At 54.7% G+C, this 18063-nt stretch overlaps 2 protein-coding genes across 9 annotated transcripts; one reads left to right on the top strand and one right to left on the bottom strand.

Moving 5' to 3' along the window:
• The first annotated feature begins 128 nt into the window (after positions 1-128).
• Positions 129-15907, top strand: WNK4 (WNK lysine deficient protein kinase 4). Of its 8 annotated transcripts, none has more exons than XM_043467965.1 (19): positions 129-1713; positions 3159-3331; positions 4132-4352; positions 4693-4850; positions 5377-5465; positions 5549-5765; positions 7465-7729; positions 7952-8073; positions 8298-8356; positions 8434-8551; positions 8824-8940; positions 12818-12955; positions 13498-13552; positions 13649-14232; positions 14332-14392; positions 14502-14910; positions 14999-15198; positions 15366-15421; positions 15570-15907. In XM_043467965.1, the coding sequence occupies exons 1-19, from the start codon at positions 1096-1098 to the stop codon at positions 15570-15572; spliced, it is 3663 nt and encodes a 1220-aa protein (XP_043323900.1). In that variant the 5' UTR covers positions 129-1095; the 3' UTR covers positions 15573-15907. The 8 variants fall into 8 exon arrangements, 5 of the variants coding, with proteins under 5 accessions (XP_043323900.1, XP_043323892.1, XP_043323883.1 ...); XM_043467957.1 differs by having other exon boundaries at positions 15366-15463; XR_006269348.1 differs by having other exon boundaries at positions 13652-14232; positions 14999-15463.
• Positions 15908-16920: 1013 nt separating this feature from the next.
• LOC122441435 (cytochrome c oxidase assembly factor 3 homolog, mitochondrial) lies at positions 16921-18051 on the bottom strand. Its single transcript, XM_043468022.1, has 2 exons — positions 17794-18051; positions 16921-17455 (listed from the first exon to the last, which is right to left on the bottom strand). Exons 1-2 carry the CDS (start codon positions 18005-18007, stop codon positions 17349-17351), a joined length of 321 nt encoding a protein of 106 aa, XP_043323957.1. The 5' UTR covers positions 18008-18051; the 3' UTR covers positions 16921-17348.
• Positions 18052-18063: the final 12 nt, after the last annotated feature.

Here is an 18063-nt window from a genome sequence, read left to right as displayed (position 1 = left end):
TGCTTACTGCTGAAGTTACTACTGGAATGAGCAAGGGGAGTACTGTGATCTGTTAACCACGCTGAGTGAATCCCCACCTACCTTAGGGGAGAGGTCCTCCGGCACTGGTGGACTCAGTGAGCCTGTGGTTTTACATCTGCTGGGTGGGCTGTGTGGGGGAGTGCTAACAGAACACAGCTTGAGGACAGACGGCTTTCTGTCTCTGCAGTAGAGTAACTTAATGGCTTCCCCTCCCTCACCATCTCCCTGTGGAAGTCCTGAACGACGCTGAAGCCCCTCCCTCCATCCATCTGCTCTGGGTCGGGTAGTTGAGGCCAAGGGGAGCTGAGGGGGAGTAAACCGGATATGGACTTTGGTTTATTGGAAACTTTGGCAAACAGAGGGGTGAGGAAGGAGAGCCCACAGAGCAAAAACAGCCACTTTGGTCAGGGCCAGGCTGTGGTTAAGGTGGGGAGTGGAGAGGATGGGTGACCCGGTCCTTGGTTTGGGGGAGGGGCTGGCTCTGGGGTGTACACACCCATCCGTGCGCAGCCCCGAGGGACTGCGAAGTCGGAGAAAACCACATCTTTCCATTGACCTCTGTATTGTCGGCCCGAAGCCATTCTGGACGATTAGGAGGGGGTGGCGCTACCTTATCTGGGGCGTGCAGACGGGTGGTAGCCTCCTCCTCACCACGCCCCTTTTCTAGGGTCGGGGAGCCGAGGTCACGTTTCATCTCCGTGTCCTACTACCGTGCTCCCCCAAACAGGTCTGCGCACTCTTAGTGCGCGAGGACACACCGCCTCTCCCCGGGCTCCGGCTTCGGAAAGAGACTGAGGGCGGGTGCTCCGGGAGGCCAGGAGGAGGAGGGAGGGCCAGCGGCCGGGGGCGGGGCAGTGGCCGAGGTGAGGGGCTGCGCCAGGGGTTCCACTGTACAGGCAGCTCCGAGGGGGCGGCTCTGGGGGGTAAGGGCGGGGCGGGGGCGGGGTGGGGGCGGAGCTGCGGGGCAGGCGAGCCGGGGCTGGGGCCCCAGTAGCTCAGCCGGAGCACTGCGCACCGAGCCAGTCGTCCTGTCAGGCCGCCCGGCTTACCGCCTGCAGCGCCCGGCCCTTCCTCATGCTGGCATCCCCGGCCCCAGACACCGAAGTCCCCATGTCCCAGGCGGAGGCTGACCTGCCCCTGCGGCCCCCGCCGCCCCTCGCCGCGGCGGGGCCGCCCCGCCTCGGGCCCCCTCCCCGCCGGGTGCGCCGCTTCTCCGGGAAGGCTGAGCCCCGGCCGCGCTCTTCCCGTCTCAGCCGCCGCAGCTCAGTCGACTTGGGGCTGCTGAGCTCTTGGTTCCAGCCAGCCTCACCCGTTCCGGAGCCCCCTGAACCGCCGGACTCCGCTGGTTCCGGCCCCGCGATGAGCCCACCGCCCAGTGCCGAAGAGCCCCCTGAGGGCACGTGGACCGCGGGCGCCCCGGTGAAGCCTGCAGACTCCGAGCGTTCGGAGCCCGCGGGTTCCACAGGAGGGTCGGGGTCCCGGGAACAGCCGAGGATCAGTGAGGCGGCGGCAGCCCGGGAGCGGCGGCGGGAGCAAGAGGAAAAAGAGGACACGGAGACCCAGGCTGTGGCAACGTCCCCGGACGGCCGATACCTCAAGTTTGACATCGAGATTGGACGTGGCTCGTTCAAGACGGTGTATCGAGGGCTGGACACCGACACCACGGTGGAGGTGGCCTGGTGTGAGCTGCAGGTGCGGCTGGGCGCCCCCTCGGTGACGCCACGGGATGGGACCTTTGGAGGTCTTGGGATGGGAGATCCAGGGAACAGCAGCAAGGGGGATGTATTTTTCCAGTCAAATGTCTGGACACTTGTCCCACTGGCTCTGATGGTCCATGGACCTGGCTGATTCCAGGCTGCAGAAGGATAAGCTGAGGCAGGTGGTGTGTGGTAGCTCCCTGTGGATATAAGACATTCTTACTTTACAGGCTCCATCTCAACCCTGAGAGCTGGAAAGAAAATAAGATGGGAAATTGGGTAGGGAGCCAGCTCAGACCTGAGGGGTGGCTCACCACTTTCCTGCAGTGGTTACCCACTATCTCCTCCTCTCCCTTCCCCGTAAGTCCTGAGACCCTCAGTGTGACCCTGATCCTCCTTTTTCCTTGCCCTGGATCTTTGCAGATTAGAAGGCTGGAATGATGGATGGAGGCCAGGAGCTGGGACAGGGTCCTCTCCATTTCCAGAAGATGTAGGGCTATTGTAGCAGGACAGGGCCTTCCCACATCCCTTCTGGAACAAACTTCTGGACTTCCCCATGGGGGAGGGGGAGACAGGGAGCTCCAGCCCTGGCCTGAGTCCAGTCCTGCTCCTCATCCCACTGCCTACCTGAGCTATCCTCTCCCCAGACCCAAAGCACTGAGCCTCATGGGGTTTAGGGGTATGCTGGCTTGAAGGACCTTCCTCCCATAGGGGGGAAACCCAGTTAAGTCTGAGCTTTGGATTCATATTGAGGGGACAGGGCCTGGAGGAAGGGTCCTCCCCTCCAGCCCTGGCACTGAGCTTGCCCCTTGTGCCTGCCAGTGCCACACCCCAGGCTCTAGGCCAGGCCAGGAGAAGCGGCCAAACTAGGGGTGGGAGGGTGGAGAGGGAGATGGGGGAAGGCAAGACAGCTATGGGGCAGGGGGCGGTCTCCTGGCACCTGGTCTTGGATGCCTTCTCTCTTTGTCTGTACCTCCCTCTGCAGCCCTTCTGCCTGGATCTAGCAGTTACCAGTTTCTGAGTCCAATCCCCTTGCCGGCCCCAATTCTCTGCCCGCCCGCCTGCCTGCTGCCCGCCTGCCGCCTGCCCGCTGCCAGCCCCGGGGCGTCCCTTCCCGCTCCACGGCCGGCCTGGGCGGCTACAAAGGCGCTATTGAGTTCAGAGCTCCTGGACCGGGCTGCATAAAAGCTCTTGTGTCCATGAGGGGGTCCAGGGGGCGGCCCCAGGCCCATAGTGGGCGTGTCCTTGGAGCGGTCCAGCGGGGGCAAACCAGGAACTCGGGGTCTACAATCCTGTTGGCGAATGATGCCACCCACCCAGTCCCATCCGTTGGCTCCTACCCTCACCACTCCTCCAAGCCCCGCCGCATGTGTCCCCGTCCCCCTCTTCGTGGGGGCCCTGGGCCTGAGGTGACCGTGACCCCCGTCCCCTACCCCACAGACTCGGAAACTGTCTCGAGCCGAGCGGCAGCGATTCTCAGAGGAGGTGGAGATGCTCAAGGGGCTGCAGCACCCCAACATCGTCCGCTTCTACGACTCCTGGAAGTCGGTGCTGAGGGGCCAGGTTTGCATCGTACTGGTCACCGAACTCATGACCTCTGGCACGCTCAAGACGTGAGCTCCGCGCCTGCTGGTGGTAGTTGGGAGGACTGGTGGTGGGAGGTCGCCACTGCTTCTGGAGGAGCCCGGCCTCCTCAGACTACACGCAGGTCCCAAACCGGGCTCACTTTCTCTCATCCTCGCCTCTTGAGCGTCTGGAGGCCTGCAGTGCGTCCTAAAGAGTCCTCCACCATGCTACCTCTCTCCTCTCCAAGCTAGCTTATCTTCCTGCAGCGCGCGGGAATCTGGGCTTATCACTTCTCTCCTTAAAACGCTTCGACTTATCCCGCCGCCCTCCGGATAAAGTCCATTCTTCCTAGCGACTGCTCACAAAGTCCCTATAGGATCCGGCCTACGTTCCGGACAAATCAGATTCCCAGCACCTCCTCCCACCCTGCGCCGTCGCTTGTCTCCGGGCCTTTAAGCACGCCTTCCCTTCTGCCTGCAAGGTCTTCATCTCTTCCCATTTTCACCCTTGAACTCCTACTCATCCTTCAAGACACCACAGAAAAGTTATTTCCTCTAGGAAGCCCTCCCCCACGTCCGGGGCAGCTAGTCATCCCTTCCGGCGCTTCCACAGCACCTTGGCGGCGGCCATATCTTGAATTTCCCCGTTTTGTAACCTTCTGTCTACCCGCCACGCCCCCTGACAGCCTTACTGTCTGAGGCCGGGCGCGGATCTGTGCTAGGAGAAGCTAGCGGCCGGTGCGTGGGCGGGAGTGGGTGGGGCTACGGGAGGGGAACCTCCCAGTGGTGGGCTCCCTGCGCATCCTGTGTGTCCCCCGCTCTGACCCTAGCTGTGCGCGCTCCCCTAGATACCTGAGGCGGTTCCGCGAGATGAAACCACGAGTCCTTCAGCGCTGGAGCCGCCAAATCCTGCGTGGGCTCCATTTCCTACACTCCCGGGTACCCCCCATCCTGCACCGAGATCTCAAGTGTGACAACGTCTTTATCACCGGCCCTACGGGCTCCGTTAAGATCGGGGACCTGGGCCTGGCCACGCTCAAGCGCGCCTCCTTCGCCAAGAGCGTCATCGGTGCGTCCCTCCAGGAGGATCCTTGCCATTCCTACCCTCCCTCCCCTTCCCCTGTCCGGAGAGAGCCTGGGGACCCTCTCCCCCTAGTAGATTTAGAAGGGGGTTAGAGTTAGAACCCCTCCACAGAGTTAGAAGACCATGGGGAAGATGAGAAGACTTGTGGCATGTCCTCTTCCCCACAACACCCCCCACCCAACACACACACACACACATACACGATGAGATGGGATGGGTCTCTTGCACTCCAGAATTCGCGGAGTTGCCCCCACCCCCACTTGTACTTTTAAGGAGAGGGACGAAGCCAGAAAAGAGGCACTGACGTCTGCTGTGGATCCTGCAGGGACCCCGGAGTTCATGGCCCCAGAGATGTATGAGGAAAAGTACGACGAGGCCGTGGACGTGTACGCGTTTGGCATGTGCATGCTGGAGATGGCGACCTCGGAATACCCCTACTCAGAGTGCCAGAATGCCGCTCAAATCTACCGCAAGGTCACCTCGGTGAGAGAGAGGAGAGGGAATCACAAGTCCCCCTTCCATTTGCCTGCCCCGGCCACCCCGCGGTCAGTGCCCTTTCCCTTAATGAAAACGGGGTAGACACAAAGACGCTCTGGTTATTGGATGCACTCACGGCCCCTCCAGTACAAGCTGTTTAGAATAACGATGTGTGTAGCGCTCCCTAAAGATTACAGATGATTCAAATCCAATCTCTCATTCGATCCTTTCCGCTGCCCCGCGGGGTGAGCAGGGCAAATGTTCTGCCCTGCATTTTACAAATGAGGACACCGGCTCAGCGAGAGCCTGGTTCAAGGTCGCACTGTCGATACGTGTGTGTTGGGGGTCGGGGGGGTCGGGGCGGGGGGGTGTGCTGGGATTTTAAATCACAACTTCTAAACGCGGACCCAGTGCTTCGGTGCTTCGGCAACTGCAAGCGCTGCCGCCTCGGGCTGGGGCGGGGTGGGAGGGGGAGGTCAGCAGAGAGCTGGGGCACAGAGAGCGGGAGGCCTCATGCAACCCCATTCCCCAGGGCACGAAACCCAACAGCTTCTACAAGGTGAAGATGCCCGAGGTAAAGGAGATCATTGAAGGCTGCATCCGCACGGATAAGAATGTGAGGTGGGTGGAGGGGGCAGGGCGGGAGGGGTGCTGTGGGGGGGGGGGCGGCGGCGGGGCTCGGCTCACGTTGGCACCGCCCTCAGGTTCACCATCCACGACCTTCTGGCTCACGCCTTCTTCCGCGAGGAGCGCGGCGTCCATGTGGAGTTGGCGGAGGAGGACGACGGAGAGAAGCCGGACCTCAAGCTCTGGCTGCGCATAGAGGACGCGCGGCGAGGGGGGCGCCCACGGGACAACCAGGCTATCGAGTTCTTGTTCCAGCTGGGCCGGGACGCGGCCGAAGAGGTGGCTCAGGAGATGGTGAGCGGAGGACAGCATGCCTGCCGCGTAACTGGGCATGTGAGGGGCGTGTGAATGTCAACCGGAGGAGGCAGTGCCTTGCGGGTGCATGTCTGGGTGGTGGGTTGTCTGGGTGGTGGGCTCAACCAAGTCCTCTCCCGAGTCTCCTACAAATGTCTCCCTGCTGCTCTCGCCTTAACGCACCTGGGGGCACACCTAGTGTTCTCCGCAAGTCCAGGATTTCCTTTTTGCAGCCCTGGGTCCCTCAATCTCCCTGTTTTAACTTCCGGTTGATCCGGTTTTCCCGAATTGTCCTTCTCTCCGAGTTATCTATTTTTCTCTTTCTTGTTTCCCCCACCCCATCTTTTTTTTGATCTTGCTTCATGCTTGGAACCGTGCATTTGAGAAAGCCTGTCCGCTCTAGAGTTCAAGTTAAATACTTCTTTCCACTTCAGCAAGCCCTGCATTACTGGACGGGTCTCCATCAGCCTTGTTTTATACCAGGATACATTCCCATCTTTCTCCTCCACTAGGCTACAAGGTCCTGAGGGCAGAGACTGTGTATTGACCCTTCTGCCCCTGACAGTGCTTAGCGCGTGATGGGAGCTCAGTTAATCACCCACATCCTATAGCCCTTTCATGTGCATCTGATGGTTGTTACCAACCCTGCATAGAGTGATTTTATCTGATTTACTGCTGAGGAAATGAAAGCTCAAAGAAGCTGAATATCTTGTACCAGGTCCCAAGCAAGTAAGTGGCACAACTGACTCAGGTTGTTCAGATTTTGAGTCAGTTCATCCTGCCCCACCTCCTTTACCTGTCCAGTGAAGCTTGTTATTGAAATGAATAAGGATAATGAATAGAAGCCGGTGGACCAGGAGAGAGGCATGTATGAGAGGCAGAAGATGTAGGGGTGGTTTAGGAAGGTCTGAGGTGGTAAGGGAAAGAGTATCATATTCTTGATGGAAAAATGCAGTTGAAGGGGTGGGAATCATCTATTGGTGGATCTGGGTCAAGAACGTAAGAATGTGTTTGAAATAAGACATAGGAGTCAGTCTCTGTAGCCCAGCTCAAACCTGACCTGAGCTTGGGACCTGATCCATTACATACAGAGGTTCTTGACTTTGACACTAGTGACATCATTGTTTGGGAGACTGGGCTATGCTGTTGTAGGTTGTTGAGAAGAATCCCTGGCATCAACTTAGTAGATCCCAGTGGGATCACCCCCCAAGTTGTGACAACTAAAAATATCTACAGTATTTTTCTCCACCCCGCCCCCCCCAGAGCAATTGACTTAGAGTATAACCTTGAACTGGTCACTTACTTTACTTATTTCTAAAATAGCATTGATAAGACCTATCTCAGAAGGTTGCTGGAAGGATTTAATGATGATATGGTAAAGAGTTGCCAGTTGGATTTCTCTGGTGGTCCAGTGGCTAGGACTCCATGCTCCCAGTGCAGGGAGTCCAGGTTTGATCCCTGGTCAGGGAACTAGATTCCACATGCTGCAACTGAAGATCTTACCTGCCACAACAAAGATCCAGTGCAGTCAAGTAAATAAATGACTTTTAAAAAAATGCCAGTTGTGGACACAGTGGGTAATCAATATATGTTCCTTTTCTTGTATATCCTAGAGGTCTCAAGAAGGTGTCCTGATGGGGCTTTGTTGGGGAACGGTGAATCTCACCTCAAATTGCGTTCCTCACCCTTCCAACTCCAGGTGGCCCTGGGCTTAGTGTGTGAAGCTGATTACCAGCCAGTGGCTCGTGCAGTGCGTGAACGGGTTGCTGCCATCCAGCGAAAGCGTGAGAAGCTGCGCAAAGCTAGGGAGTTGGAGGCCCTCCCCCCAGCGCCGCGACCCCCACCAGCAGCTGTCCCCACGACTCCTGGTCCCTCCGGTGCCTTCCCTCCTGAGCCCGAGGAGCCAGAGGCAGACCAGCACCAGCCCTTCCTCTTCCGCCATGCCAGCTATTCATCTACCACCTGTAAGTCACCTCTGACATCCCAGAACCCTTGACCTCTGCCCCCCTACCAAGAAGTTCAACCCAATAGCATTGTCACTTACCAAGCCTTCCACATCTAGCCAGGGCTCCTTCTGGGAAAGAACTCTCCCACAGCCCCAGACCCCTTCCTTGCTCAGGCAGTCCCCTGCTCAGCCATCACCCCCCTTTATTTCCCCTTTTTTGATCCCCTCCCTCCCCCACCAGCGGATTGCGAGACTGATGGCTACCTCAGCTCCTCCGGCTTCCTGGATGCCTCAGACCCTGCCCTTCAGCCCCCTAGTGGGGTGCCATCCAGCCCCGCTGAGTCCCATCTCCACCTGCCCGCGGTGAGAGGGGGTCACATGGGGGGGCTCCCAGCCATTCCAAGCCCACGACCTAGCTCTCATCCTGTAAAACCCAACACCATGACCCGGCCCCATGTCCTTGGAAATCCACCACTCTTGTCCTCATCTTTATTCCCTCTGCCTAATACCCCAGCACCCTTGATATTATCTTCCTGGAGCCCAACAGTTATCCTCCCCTGACCTCACGAACCCATATCCTGTTTCAGGCTTTCGCTCTATCCATTCCACGTTCTGGCCCCAGCAATGACTTTTCCCCTGGAGAGAGGTAAGTTCTGGTCTGAGTGGGGGCTTCAAGGTGAGCTATATGGAGCTCTGGGGTCCATTGTATTTTCCCTTTTCCAGTTATGCCTCAGATGCAGCATCAGGCCTTAGTGATATGGGAGAAGGGATGGAACGGATGAGGAGACCCCCAGGGAAAAACCTCCGGCGTAGACCCCGATCCCGGCTTCGGGTCACAAGTGTAAGGAAGGGGCACATGAGTTCGGGAATAACCTACAGGGCCTGGATGGACCTGTCAGAGGGAGGGGTGTGCGGTCAGCCAGAAAAGGCGAGAAGCACTGTGTCACTCCTACCCAAGAGGCCGCCGGTCATGTTTTCAGTACGAGACTTTGGGGGCAGTATCTGCTTCTCTCCGGTTCCAATCTGGCCACTGTGACTTGGGTGGAGAGGGGTGGGGACACTTGATGAAGACAGAGCTTGACCTCCTCCCCTCTGCTGACTTTGACCCTGAAGGTCTCAGACCAGAATGACAGAGTGGTTGAATGCCAGTTGCAGACGCACAACAGCAAGATGGTGACCTTCCGATTTGATCTGGATGGGGACAGCCCAGAAGAGATCGCAGCTGCCATGGTGAGGGAGAGATGAGAGCACAGTCTATAGATTTGAGACAAGAGTCTCCCTCCTGATGTCCCTGGGTGCTGAACTGCCCCACCCCCCACAATCCAATGACAAGGGTTTCAAAGCTGCCGGGCCCTCAGTGCAGTGAAACTGAAGACTTATCTGCCCTTGTTTGGGAGGAGATTTCTGTTTATCCAGGGAGGTTTGGATCCTCAGCTGGAGCAATTTGAGACTAACACAAGGTATCCACAAGTGCTGCGGTGAAGTGTACACTAGACACGTGATGCTGTAGTTATAAGGAAAGGATCAGCAGTGGAAGAGGAAGGACTCACGCAAGGTCTTGACAGATGGGTCAGAATGGCAGTGATGAGTGGAAAGGGCGTGTCTAGTGGTGGTATGGCAAAGGAGAGGCATGGGAACAGGGAGTGACTTGAAGTATAGGGCTGGGAGGGCTTCTTGAGGAGACCTTTGTCACTGGAATTAAGGGTTCCTCTTGGAAGCAATAAGATCCTGCTGTAAAGCAGAGAACTATATTCAGTATCCTAGGTAGTAAACCATAATGGAAAAGAATATTAAGAAAGAATGTGTGTGTGCGTGTGTGTGTGTGTATATAATCACTTTGTTGTACGGCAAAACTTAACACAACATTGTAAATCAATTATACTTCAATTTAAAAAAAGTTTTGTAGACGTGAGGTTGGGCATGTAATGTGTGCTTAAGCATGTAATGTGTAATGGAGTCTTAAGAGTTAGAGTGTAACACCGTGAGAATAGGTTTTAAGAAGACTGTTCTGTTGTGGGATGTAGGAGAGGGCTGTGGGTAGGGTATCCAGTTGGGAGATGGATGCAAGAAGCCAGGTGTGGTCCAAGCAGAGAATGGATTATGGGGGAGGAGGAAGGAGAGGGGTGAATCTGGGGGTTATTTTGGGAAAATAACCTACTGTGCCATCCAGTGATTGATTGACTTAGTACAGTGTACATAGAAGATGGTCAGTAAGTACTTCATGAGTTGATATGAGAGGGAGTTAGGGTGAGGGATATCAAGGGTGACCTGTAGCTTGGAGGAACTCATGGGAATAGGCCATCAAAGGAGATAAGAAGCTTTAAAATGAGAGTATGGCTTTGTTTTTTGGAGGGGGATGAGCTTGAATGACAGAGGGGCAAGCAAGATAAGATCCTGCATAAGTAAACAGAATATGGTTCAGGCAGGACTGGGAGAGGAGTGGATCTGGGAGTCTCAGCACAGAGTTGAACAGTAGTGAAGATGGGCCTGCAAAGCCAGAGGCGTAGAGGAGTATCTTAGTAGACACCCCCAGTTCTGGAACTGGGAGCAGGGATAGGTTATCAAAGGACAGAGATGGAACCTGAGAAATAGAAGGAACTCTGGAATATTTTAGTAAAAACGGAAGAAGGAGATTGCTTCGAGGAGGCATAGGGTGAGGCCTGAGGCAAGACCACACTGGCTTTTGTCAGGAGGAGGTCTTTGTGGGAGACCAGTTTCAGTGGAGTGGGGGCGGTGGCTGCCAGCCTCTGGGGTGCAGGAGGGAAGGGAATGAAGTAAACGTCAGACTTCAGGAACTCCCTCTAAAGCTTCTTCTCCATCATGTCATTCAGCTTGTGTCCGGGATAAAAACAAAACAGCACCTGGCATGCAGGCTTATCAACTTCTGTCAAGCCACTCAGCCCTTTAGGAATCTCTCATCCAGCCACACTGGTTTCTGAATGGTCCTCTGGAGAGGCCTACGTGCCTTTTCAGCTTCTGCTTCCATCTCTTCAGGGGTCTCTCTCCATGGGAGCTTTCTCTATGAGCCTTCAGGCCCAATTCAGATCCCATACAACCAGAGGGACCCTGTCCCTCAACCCAGGGTCCATTGCCTTCTTTTCTTTCCTTACTAGCCCACCCTCCCTTCCCCTGCAGCAGAATTCTCTCAAGACTTTAAATTTGCTTTTTTGCCCCCAAATCGACAGTGGCTACCTGTGGTTACAGAGTAAGGTCCAAATTCTGCAGCGTGGCCTTTAAAATTCACAGCACTCTCAGCTGTACTTCAGTCTTCGCTATTTTGTGAATGTGCCCTTTGCTGCCTCAGAACAGTGCAGAACAGAGGAAAGGATGGAGGTTCACATAAGACCTGAGTTCCAACTTCAGCTCTGTTAGCTACTAATTTGGCAAACTTGGACAAGTTTCTTAACCTTTCTGAACGGCATCAGTAAAACGCAGGGGATGTTACTTATTTGTTAAAGATGTTCTGATGGGCTTCCCTGGTGGCTCAGATGGTAAAGAATCTGCCTGCAGTGCAGGAGACCCGCCTTTGATCGTTGGGTCAGGAAGATCCCCTGGAGAAGCAAATGGCAACCCACTCCAGTATTCTTGCCTGGAGAATTCCATGGACAGAGGAGCCTGGAGGGCTACAGTCCATTGGATAGCGAAGAGTTGGGATGCAACTAAGTGACTAACACTTCTCACTTTTCTGATGTAATATATGAGAAATGATATAGCATGTATGAGAAGTGAAATGATAAAAGTATGGGAAATGTCCACATGTGGTAGGTCCTCAATAAAGGGTTGCTTTTTCTTAGTCATCCTTCAAGGCTCAGCTCTGGAGCCATCTCAGCTCCCCGCTGTCCTCTGAAGTGGTATGAACTGCTTTCTTCTTGCAATGGTGTTTTATTTTATTTATTTCTACTTATTTATTTATTTTTGGCCAACCCATGTGGCAGGTGGGATCTTTCTCCACCAGGGATTGAACCCAGGCCCCCTGCTTTGGGAGCACAGAGTCTTAACCACTGGACCACCAGGGAAGTCCTGGAATGGCATTTTTAAAAATCATGGTAAAAAACACATAAAGTGTGTCATTTTAACCGTCCTGAAGTGTACAGGTCAGTAGTGTAAAGTATATTCATATTGTTGGGCAATAGGTCTCTGGAACCGTTTTATCTTGCCAATCTGAATCTCTACCCATTAAACAGTGGCTCTCCCTTTTCCCCTCCGGGAATAGCACTTTTATCTGTACCTCAGTCATAAATGCCTTGCCTGCCTTGGGCTGACTTGCAGTCTATCGAGTTATGTATGTGTGTGTCTCTTCCACTAAGATTTTGGGCTTCTTTGGGACCAGGACAGTGTTTCCTGCTTCCTTGTTCCCTCAAAGAATTTAGCCTATGCCTGGTGCATAAAACACTCAAGAAGTGTTTGTAGACCTGAATCCTGGCGAATAAAACACTCAAGAAGTGTTTGTAGAGGGAGGTGGGAGGGGGGATCGGGATGGGGAATACGTGTAAATCTATGGCTGATTCATATCAATGTATGACAAAACCCACTGAAATGTTGTGAAGTAATTAGCCTCCAACTAATAAAAAAAAAAAAGAAGTGTTTATAGACCTGAATGTTATATTTATCACATATTGCCTTATTTTTACTTTGTGGAGCTGTGTGTATGTGGATCTGTGTGGCACATTTTACAAGCTGTATGAGAGCAGGAGTTGTGTCCAAAAGCAGGTGAGGCATCAGTGGAAATATAACTCAGGTTTTGGCTTTAGACAGATCTGGGTGCAAATCCCGTGATCTTGGGAAGACTGAACTGTACCTCGTTGAGCATTGGTTAGCATAACTCTAAAGTAGGGGTGTTCATGTAGACCACAGTAAGCTGTTGTTGGTGTCAAATGTGATAAGATCTGGTATAAACACACATGCTATGAAGGTTAGCTCCCTTCCTCTATGCTGTATTTCTCCTTACAACCACACAGTGCCTGGCACACAGTTGATGTTTACTAAATACTTGTTTTAGATTGATGAGCAGAAGCAGTGGGGTGAAGGGTTGGTTTTTTAAAGAGTTCACTTTGGGACAAGTGGAATTAACCGAGCCCCCCTTCCCCTTCCTACTGACACTCACCAGGTGTATAATGAGTTCATTCTGCCCTCGGAGCGAGCTGGATTCCTGAACCGGATTCGGGAGATTATCCAGCGAGTGGAGACCCTGTTGAAGAGAGATACTGGCCCTGTGGAGGCTGCTGAAGACCCTCTGAGTCCCCAGGTCAGACCCCTGTGGGCACCTCCAGGGGGATGGGACTTTGCTACAGGCTTAATTACTCTTTGCCTCCACCAGCCCCCTTGGATCTAACTTGTCTTCATCTTTAGGATCCCAAAACAATGGCTCTTCCCCCATTTGAGAGTTTGATGAAAGCCATGGACTCTTGTTCCAGAAAAATGTGTTCAGTACATACTTTTAACTCAGTATTTTGTCATAATTTCAGACCTACAGAGAAGTTACAATAGTTGTACAAAGAACTCCTGGGTGCTCTGTCTAGATTTGCTAGTAGTATTTTGTTACATGACCTTTAGCCTTCTCCCTTCCTCTCTCCCCATCCACCTGTGTGCATGCTTTCTTTTTTTGGAAACATTTAAGTTGCAGATGTCGTGCCCCTTTACCACTAAATATTTCTTGAAAACACTTTTGAATCCCTTGAAACTCATCTGTGGACTCATAGAGGCTCATGAGTCTGGGCTTAAGACGCCCAGCCTGGAACCTTCCATCTAAGACTCAACTCCTCCCACTGTGACATTTCTCTCTCTCAGGAGGAGCCAACACCACTGCCTGCTCTCCTGGGGTACCCCCCAGATCCACCCAGGGGTATGTACTGCATTCTGTCCCTACTCATCCCACCCCTGGGGTTGCTCCATGGGACTGGATGACTGGAATCTCAACCTTCCCTCCCTCTCTTCCCAGCAGAGCTCCAGAGCAGCACCTCCCTGGAGCAGAGATCCTGGGCAGCTTTCTCTGCCTCCACATCTCCTGGAACCTCCTTGTCTTCTGGAAACTCCTTTTCTCCTGGAACCCCTGTTTTCCCAAGTCCCATCCTTCCCATCACTTCTCCCCCATGTCATCTCAGCCCCTCCTCATTCTCCCCAGTTTCTCCTCAGGCCTCCTCAAATCTCTCTCCACGCCCCCCAAGCTGCCCACTTCCATTCCCCCCCAGTGCACCCCAGTTTCCAGTCCCATCTGCTCAGTTTCCACAGAGTTCTCCCCTCCCCGATTGTTTCCAGGTCACTCTCACTCCTCCCTCCTTTCCCCCCTGCCCCTCTGCTTGTCCCCTCCCCTCCACCACTGCATCCCCTCTCCTCTCTCTGGCCAGTGCCTTCTCTCTGGCTGTGATGACCGTGGCTCAGTCCCTGCTGTCCCCGGCCCCTGGGCTCCTGTCCCAGTCTCCTCCAGCTCCTCCTGGTCCTCTCCCTAGCCTGCCCCCTCCCACTCCCAGTACTCCTTGTGGCCAGGAGCGGCCTTCATCGCTGACAGCTGAGATGGAGAGTGAGGTGAGTAGGAAACCAAGAGGGATGATTGGGCGGCAGGGGGTGGGGGCGGGTGGGCTTCATTCTGGATCATTTCTCTACTCACAGACCCACACTTTATAGGCCTCTCCGAATCTTGGTCGGTCACTCCCGGGTGAAGCCAGATTGGCGCCCATCTCGGAAGGTGAGACCTTTGACCACTGACCCTCCCCTGCCCATCATTCTCAGTGACTTTATTTCCTACCACTGATTTCTCTTCCTTCTTGCCTGATGCCTTCTTTGTCTTGCTACAGAGGGAAAGCCTCAGCTTGTTGGGCGCTTCCAAGTGACTTCATCCAAGGAGCCAGCTGAGCCTCTTCCCCTGCAGCTGGCACCCCCAACTCCCTCTGGCTCCCCGAAGCCTCAAACCCCTCAGCTGACCTCGGAGAGCTCGGACACGGAGGACAGTGCTGGAGCCAGGCCAGAGGCCAGGGAGGCTCTGGCTGAAAGTGACCGTGCAGCTGAGGGCCTAGGGGCTGGAGCTGAAGAGGAAGGGGACGATGGGCAGGGACCCCAAGCAGGGGGCAGCCCTCCACCCCTGAGCCATCCCAGCCCAGTGTGGATGAGCTACTCCTGTAACAGCCTGTGTCTGAGCAGTGAGGAGTCAGAGAGCAGTGGAGAGGACGAGGAATTCTGGGCTGAGCTGCAGAATCTTCGGCAGAAGTGAGTCTGGGGAGGATGGCGGGCAGGAGGTGGACTTGCCAGAGCCAAGTGTTGGGCCAGCCCTCTCACGGCCCTGGTGTGTCCTCAGGCACTTGGCAGAGGTGGAGGCACTACAGACACTACAGAAACAGGAAATCGAGGACTTGTACGGCAGGCTTGGGAAGCAGCCCCCGCCAGGGATCGTGGCCCCTGCTGCTATGCTGTCCAGCCGCCAGCGCCGCCTCTCCAAGGGCAGCTTCCCCACCTCACGGCGCAACAGCCTGCAGCGTTCTGAGCCCCTGGGCCCTGGTGAGACAGAAGTCACCAGCTCCCATTGTTCCAGGGTCCCCTCCCTAGTGACCTGGCTTTCTTTCAGGCCCTGGGGGTCTGCCCCTTGGTGTGGGGGGACTCGCCCCCCACTTTCCCCTGTGGCCCCTCCCCTCATTCAGTGCTCTCCCTCCCCATCCTGCACCCAGGCTTCATGCGAAGGAACTCCCTGAGCGGCAGCAGCACCGGCTCCCAGGAGCAGCGGGCAAGCAAGGGGGTGACATTCGCCGGGGATGTTGGCAGGATGGTGAGGGCGGGCCCAAGGGAGGGAGAGCCCAGGGAATGGTAACTGGCTTCAGCTGCAGCCTCCTCCAGCTCTGGAGGTTCCTTAGGACTTCTTCTTTTCCCTCCAGTGAATTCTGAACAGAGGCCATGTGTCTCACCCACACCTGGGCCCACCATGGAGCTTGTGCCCTTAGAATCTGCTGACCAGCACAACCCTGCAAGGAAGACCTCAGCACTGAGGGAGTAGGCGTGGACAGTGCTGCTCCGCTAGAAGAGCCAAACATGTGGGAACTGTTTGCTGTGTGTAGAAGGTGTACGTTCTGTAAATCCTCATCCTTGCCACCTCCCCAGCAGAGAGAGAACCACTAAACAGTCCCACCTGAGTCCAGATGCTTCTAGAAGGCACACTCCCAGTTGGGCAGGAGGAGGGAGAATTAGTAGCAGCCAATAAAAGTTCTGGAACCTAGAACCTGGCGAATCTGTATGGATCTTAGAAACAGGGCCAAGCTCTGTGGGGGAACTTCCCTGGTGGTCCGGTGGTTAAGGACCCATCTCTCAGTGAAAGGGACTAGGGTTCCATCCCTAGTCAGAGAAGATTGCACATGCTACAGGGCCACTAAGCCCATGTACCACAACCGCGGAGCCTGCACGCCCTAGAGCCTGTGCTGTGCCGAGAGAAGCCACTGCAATAAGAAGCCCACGCACCACAGCGAAGAGTAGCGCCTGCTTGCTGCAACTAGGGAAAACCCACGAGTAGCGATGAAGAACCAGCACAGCCAAAAAAGCTTTGTAGTAGGGTAAGGCAGGGGAGGATTTAGAAGGAATTTCCCTCTCACAATGGGAGGCAGGGGTGGAACCCAGCCTTCGGGCTTCCTGCCAGCAGTTCATGAAGAAACTGCAAGGTCAATAAGCCACCTGACCAAGCTAAGATTCCACCCAGACTCCACCTTAGGCCTACACAAGCAGGCCCCAGTGGAAGTTAATGAAAGCTGCTTGTCCATCCTTCCTTTACCTCTGGAGAAGGGAGAAGGCAGTAAAGTTGAGCGTAGTGTGTCCTGAGAGTTGAGGACAGAAGAGTGACCTTCCTCCCCGCCCCCAAGAGCTGGTTCAGTCTCAAAACGGCCCAGTGACCCACCACAATCTCTCCCTTAAGTCAGGTGGAACGATCTCATGGAAAAAGTAATTCTAGTTAAACATTTACAGCTCCCTGGGGCAGTGGTGGCTCAGATGGTAAAGTGTCTGCCCACAGTGCGGGAGACCTGGGTTCAATCCCTGGGTCGGGAAGATCCCTTAGAGAAGGAAATGGCAACCCACTCCAGTACTCTTGCCTGGAAAATTCCATGGACAGAGGAGCCTTGTAAGCTCCATGGAGTTGCAAAGAGTTGGACACAACTGAGCGACTTCACTTGGGGCAATATCACTGCTGCAGCTGCTGCCTGTGAAGTGCTTCAGCATGAAGTGTCAGCCCCAACACACTCATTGGACTTGGAGAGAAATGATTCAGTTTATTACTTTCAACCTGACCCCATCTTTCCCATTTTAGGCTCCAACACTGCACAGAGCTGCCACACCCACCCCCATAATAGCCCACCTCTTGTCCTCCACCCTCCAAATCGGCCCCCAGGGGAGTTTAAGAGGACTAAACCATGAAGTCAATGCTTGGGAAAAGCCAAGGTGGATACTTCAAACAAGGAAACAAACAAAGGGGTCAGTGGCCACACAGAATCAAGGTTAGGTGGGCGTTGTTCCCTTGACAATGGCACAAACCCCCAGACTTGGACCCCTATCATGGTCCAAAGTTAGTAAGACAGCCAGCAATGCAGGCTTCAATTTCTACAGGATCATGGAACATCATCCACCATGTGAAGGGACTCCAGCAGGTTAGACATGCACCATGCCCATCTGGATCAGTGTCCTGATGCCCTTTCCAGAGCTCGGGCTCGAGCAGCTTTGGCCTCATCTTCCAGCTCATCCAGGAAACGCTCCTGGGACACCGAGTAGAAGGTGTAACCATCTGGGGAGGTGGGTTCAGGAAACCACGTGGAATATGCGCATTCCCTTTTATGATTTGCTCCACCACCTTTGTTTATCTCATCCTCCCAAATCACCTTCTGCCCTCTGCTCCTCTGAGCCCTGACCCCGAGTCCGTTATCATTAATAAATTATATTAAAAGAGCACCTTTACAATGACAAAGTAGGGTACGCTTAAATTCTTGGCTCGGCGTTAGAAGTAGCCAAGGTTTTCATAGCTCCGGCTCTTTCTACACCCCCGCACTGCCCTCCTACACGCCTTTGCTGCCCTTCCCCTGCCCCCATATGCGGTCTCCCCGAGTCTATAGTCCAGATGGATACAAATTGCTAATACCAGGGCCCCAATGCCCAGGCCAGTCACGATGTTCCGCGTCCGCCGTTGTGGCAGCGTCTTCTGCCACTGGGCGAGCTGCGCCTGCCGCATGAATTGTAGTTGTGCAGGAGTCAGCTTCTCCCGAGTCGGGTCGATGCGCTGAGCCAGCGGGGCCTTTCCGCTTTTGGCATCCACCGGGTCTCCAGCTCCGGGTGCCGCCATGTTGCCGCTCTTGCCCTTCGCCGGTCCCGGGGCGCGGTGCTTGCTGGGAATGGCAG

The sequence above is a fragment of the Cervus canadensis genome, chromosome 1 (assembly GCF_019320065.1).
Source record: "Cervus canadensis isolate Bull #8, Minnesota chromosome 1, ASM1932006v1, whole genome shotgun sequence".
NCBI classification, from domain to species: Eukaryota; Metazoa; Chordata; class Mammalia; order Artiodactyla; family Cervidae; genus Cervus; species Cervus canadensis.
This window is presented reverse-complemented; position numbering and strand designations above follow the sequence as displayed.

What these genes read in the sequence shown, in the direction of transcription:
- WNK4 (XM_043467925.1), top strand. Translation starts at nt 1,096, where the DNA reads ATGCTGGCATCCCCGGCCCCAGACACCGAAGTCCCCATGTCCCAGGCG. An exon ending in TGGCCTGGTGTGAGCTGCAG is followed by an intron (nt 1,714 to 3,158) that starts GTGCGGCTGGGC and finishes CCTACCCCACAG; the next exon opens with ACTCGGAAACTGTCTCGAGC. An exon ending in ATTGGCGCCCATCTCGGAAG is followed by an intron (nt 14,393 to 14,501) that starts GTGAGACCTTTG and finishes GTCTTGCTACAG; the next exon opens with AGGGAAAGCCTCAGCTTGTT.
- LOC122441435 (XM_043468022.1), bottom strand. Translation starts at nt 18,007, where the DNA reads ATGGCGGCACCCGGAGCTGGAGACCCGGTGGATGCCAAAAGCGGAAAG. An exon ending in GGCCCTGGTATTAGCAATTT is followed by an intron (nt 17,456 to 17,793) that starts GTATCCATCTGG and finishes CCACCTCCCCAG; the next exon opens with ATGGTTACACCTTCTACTCG.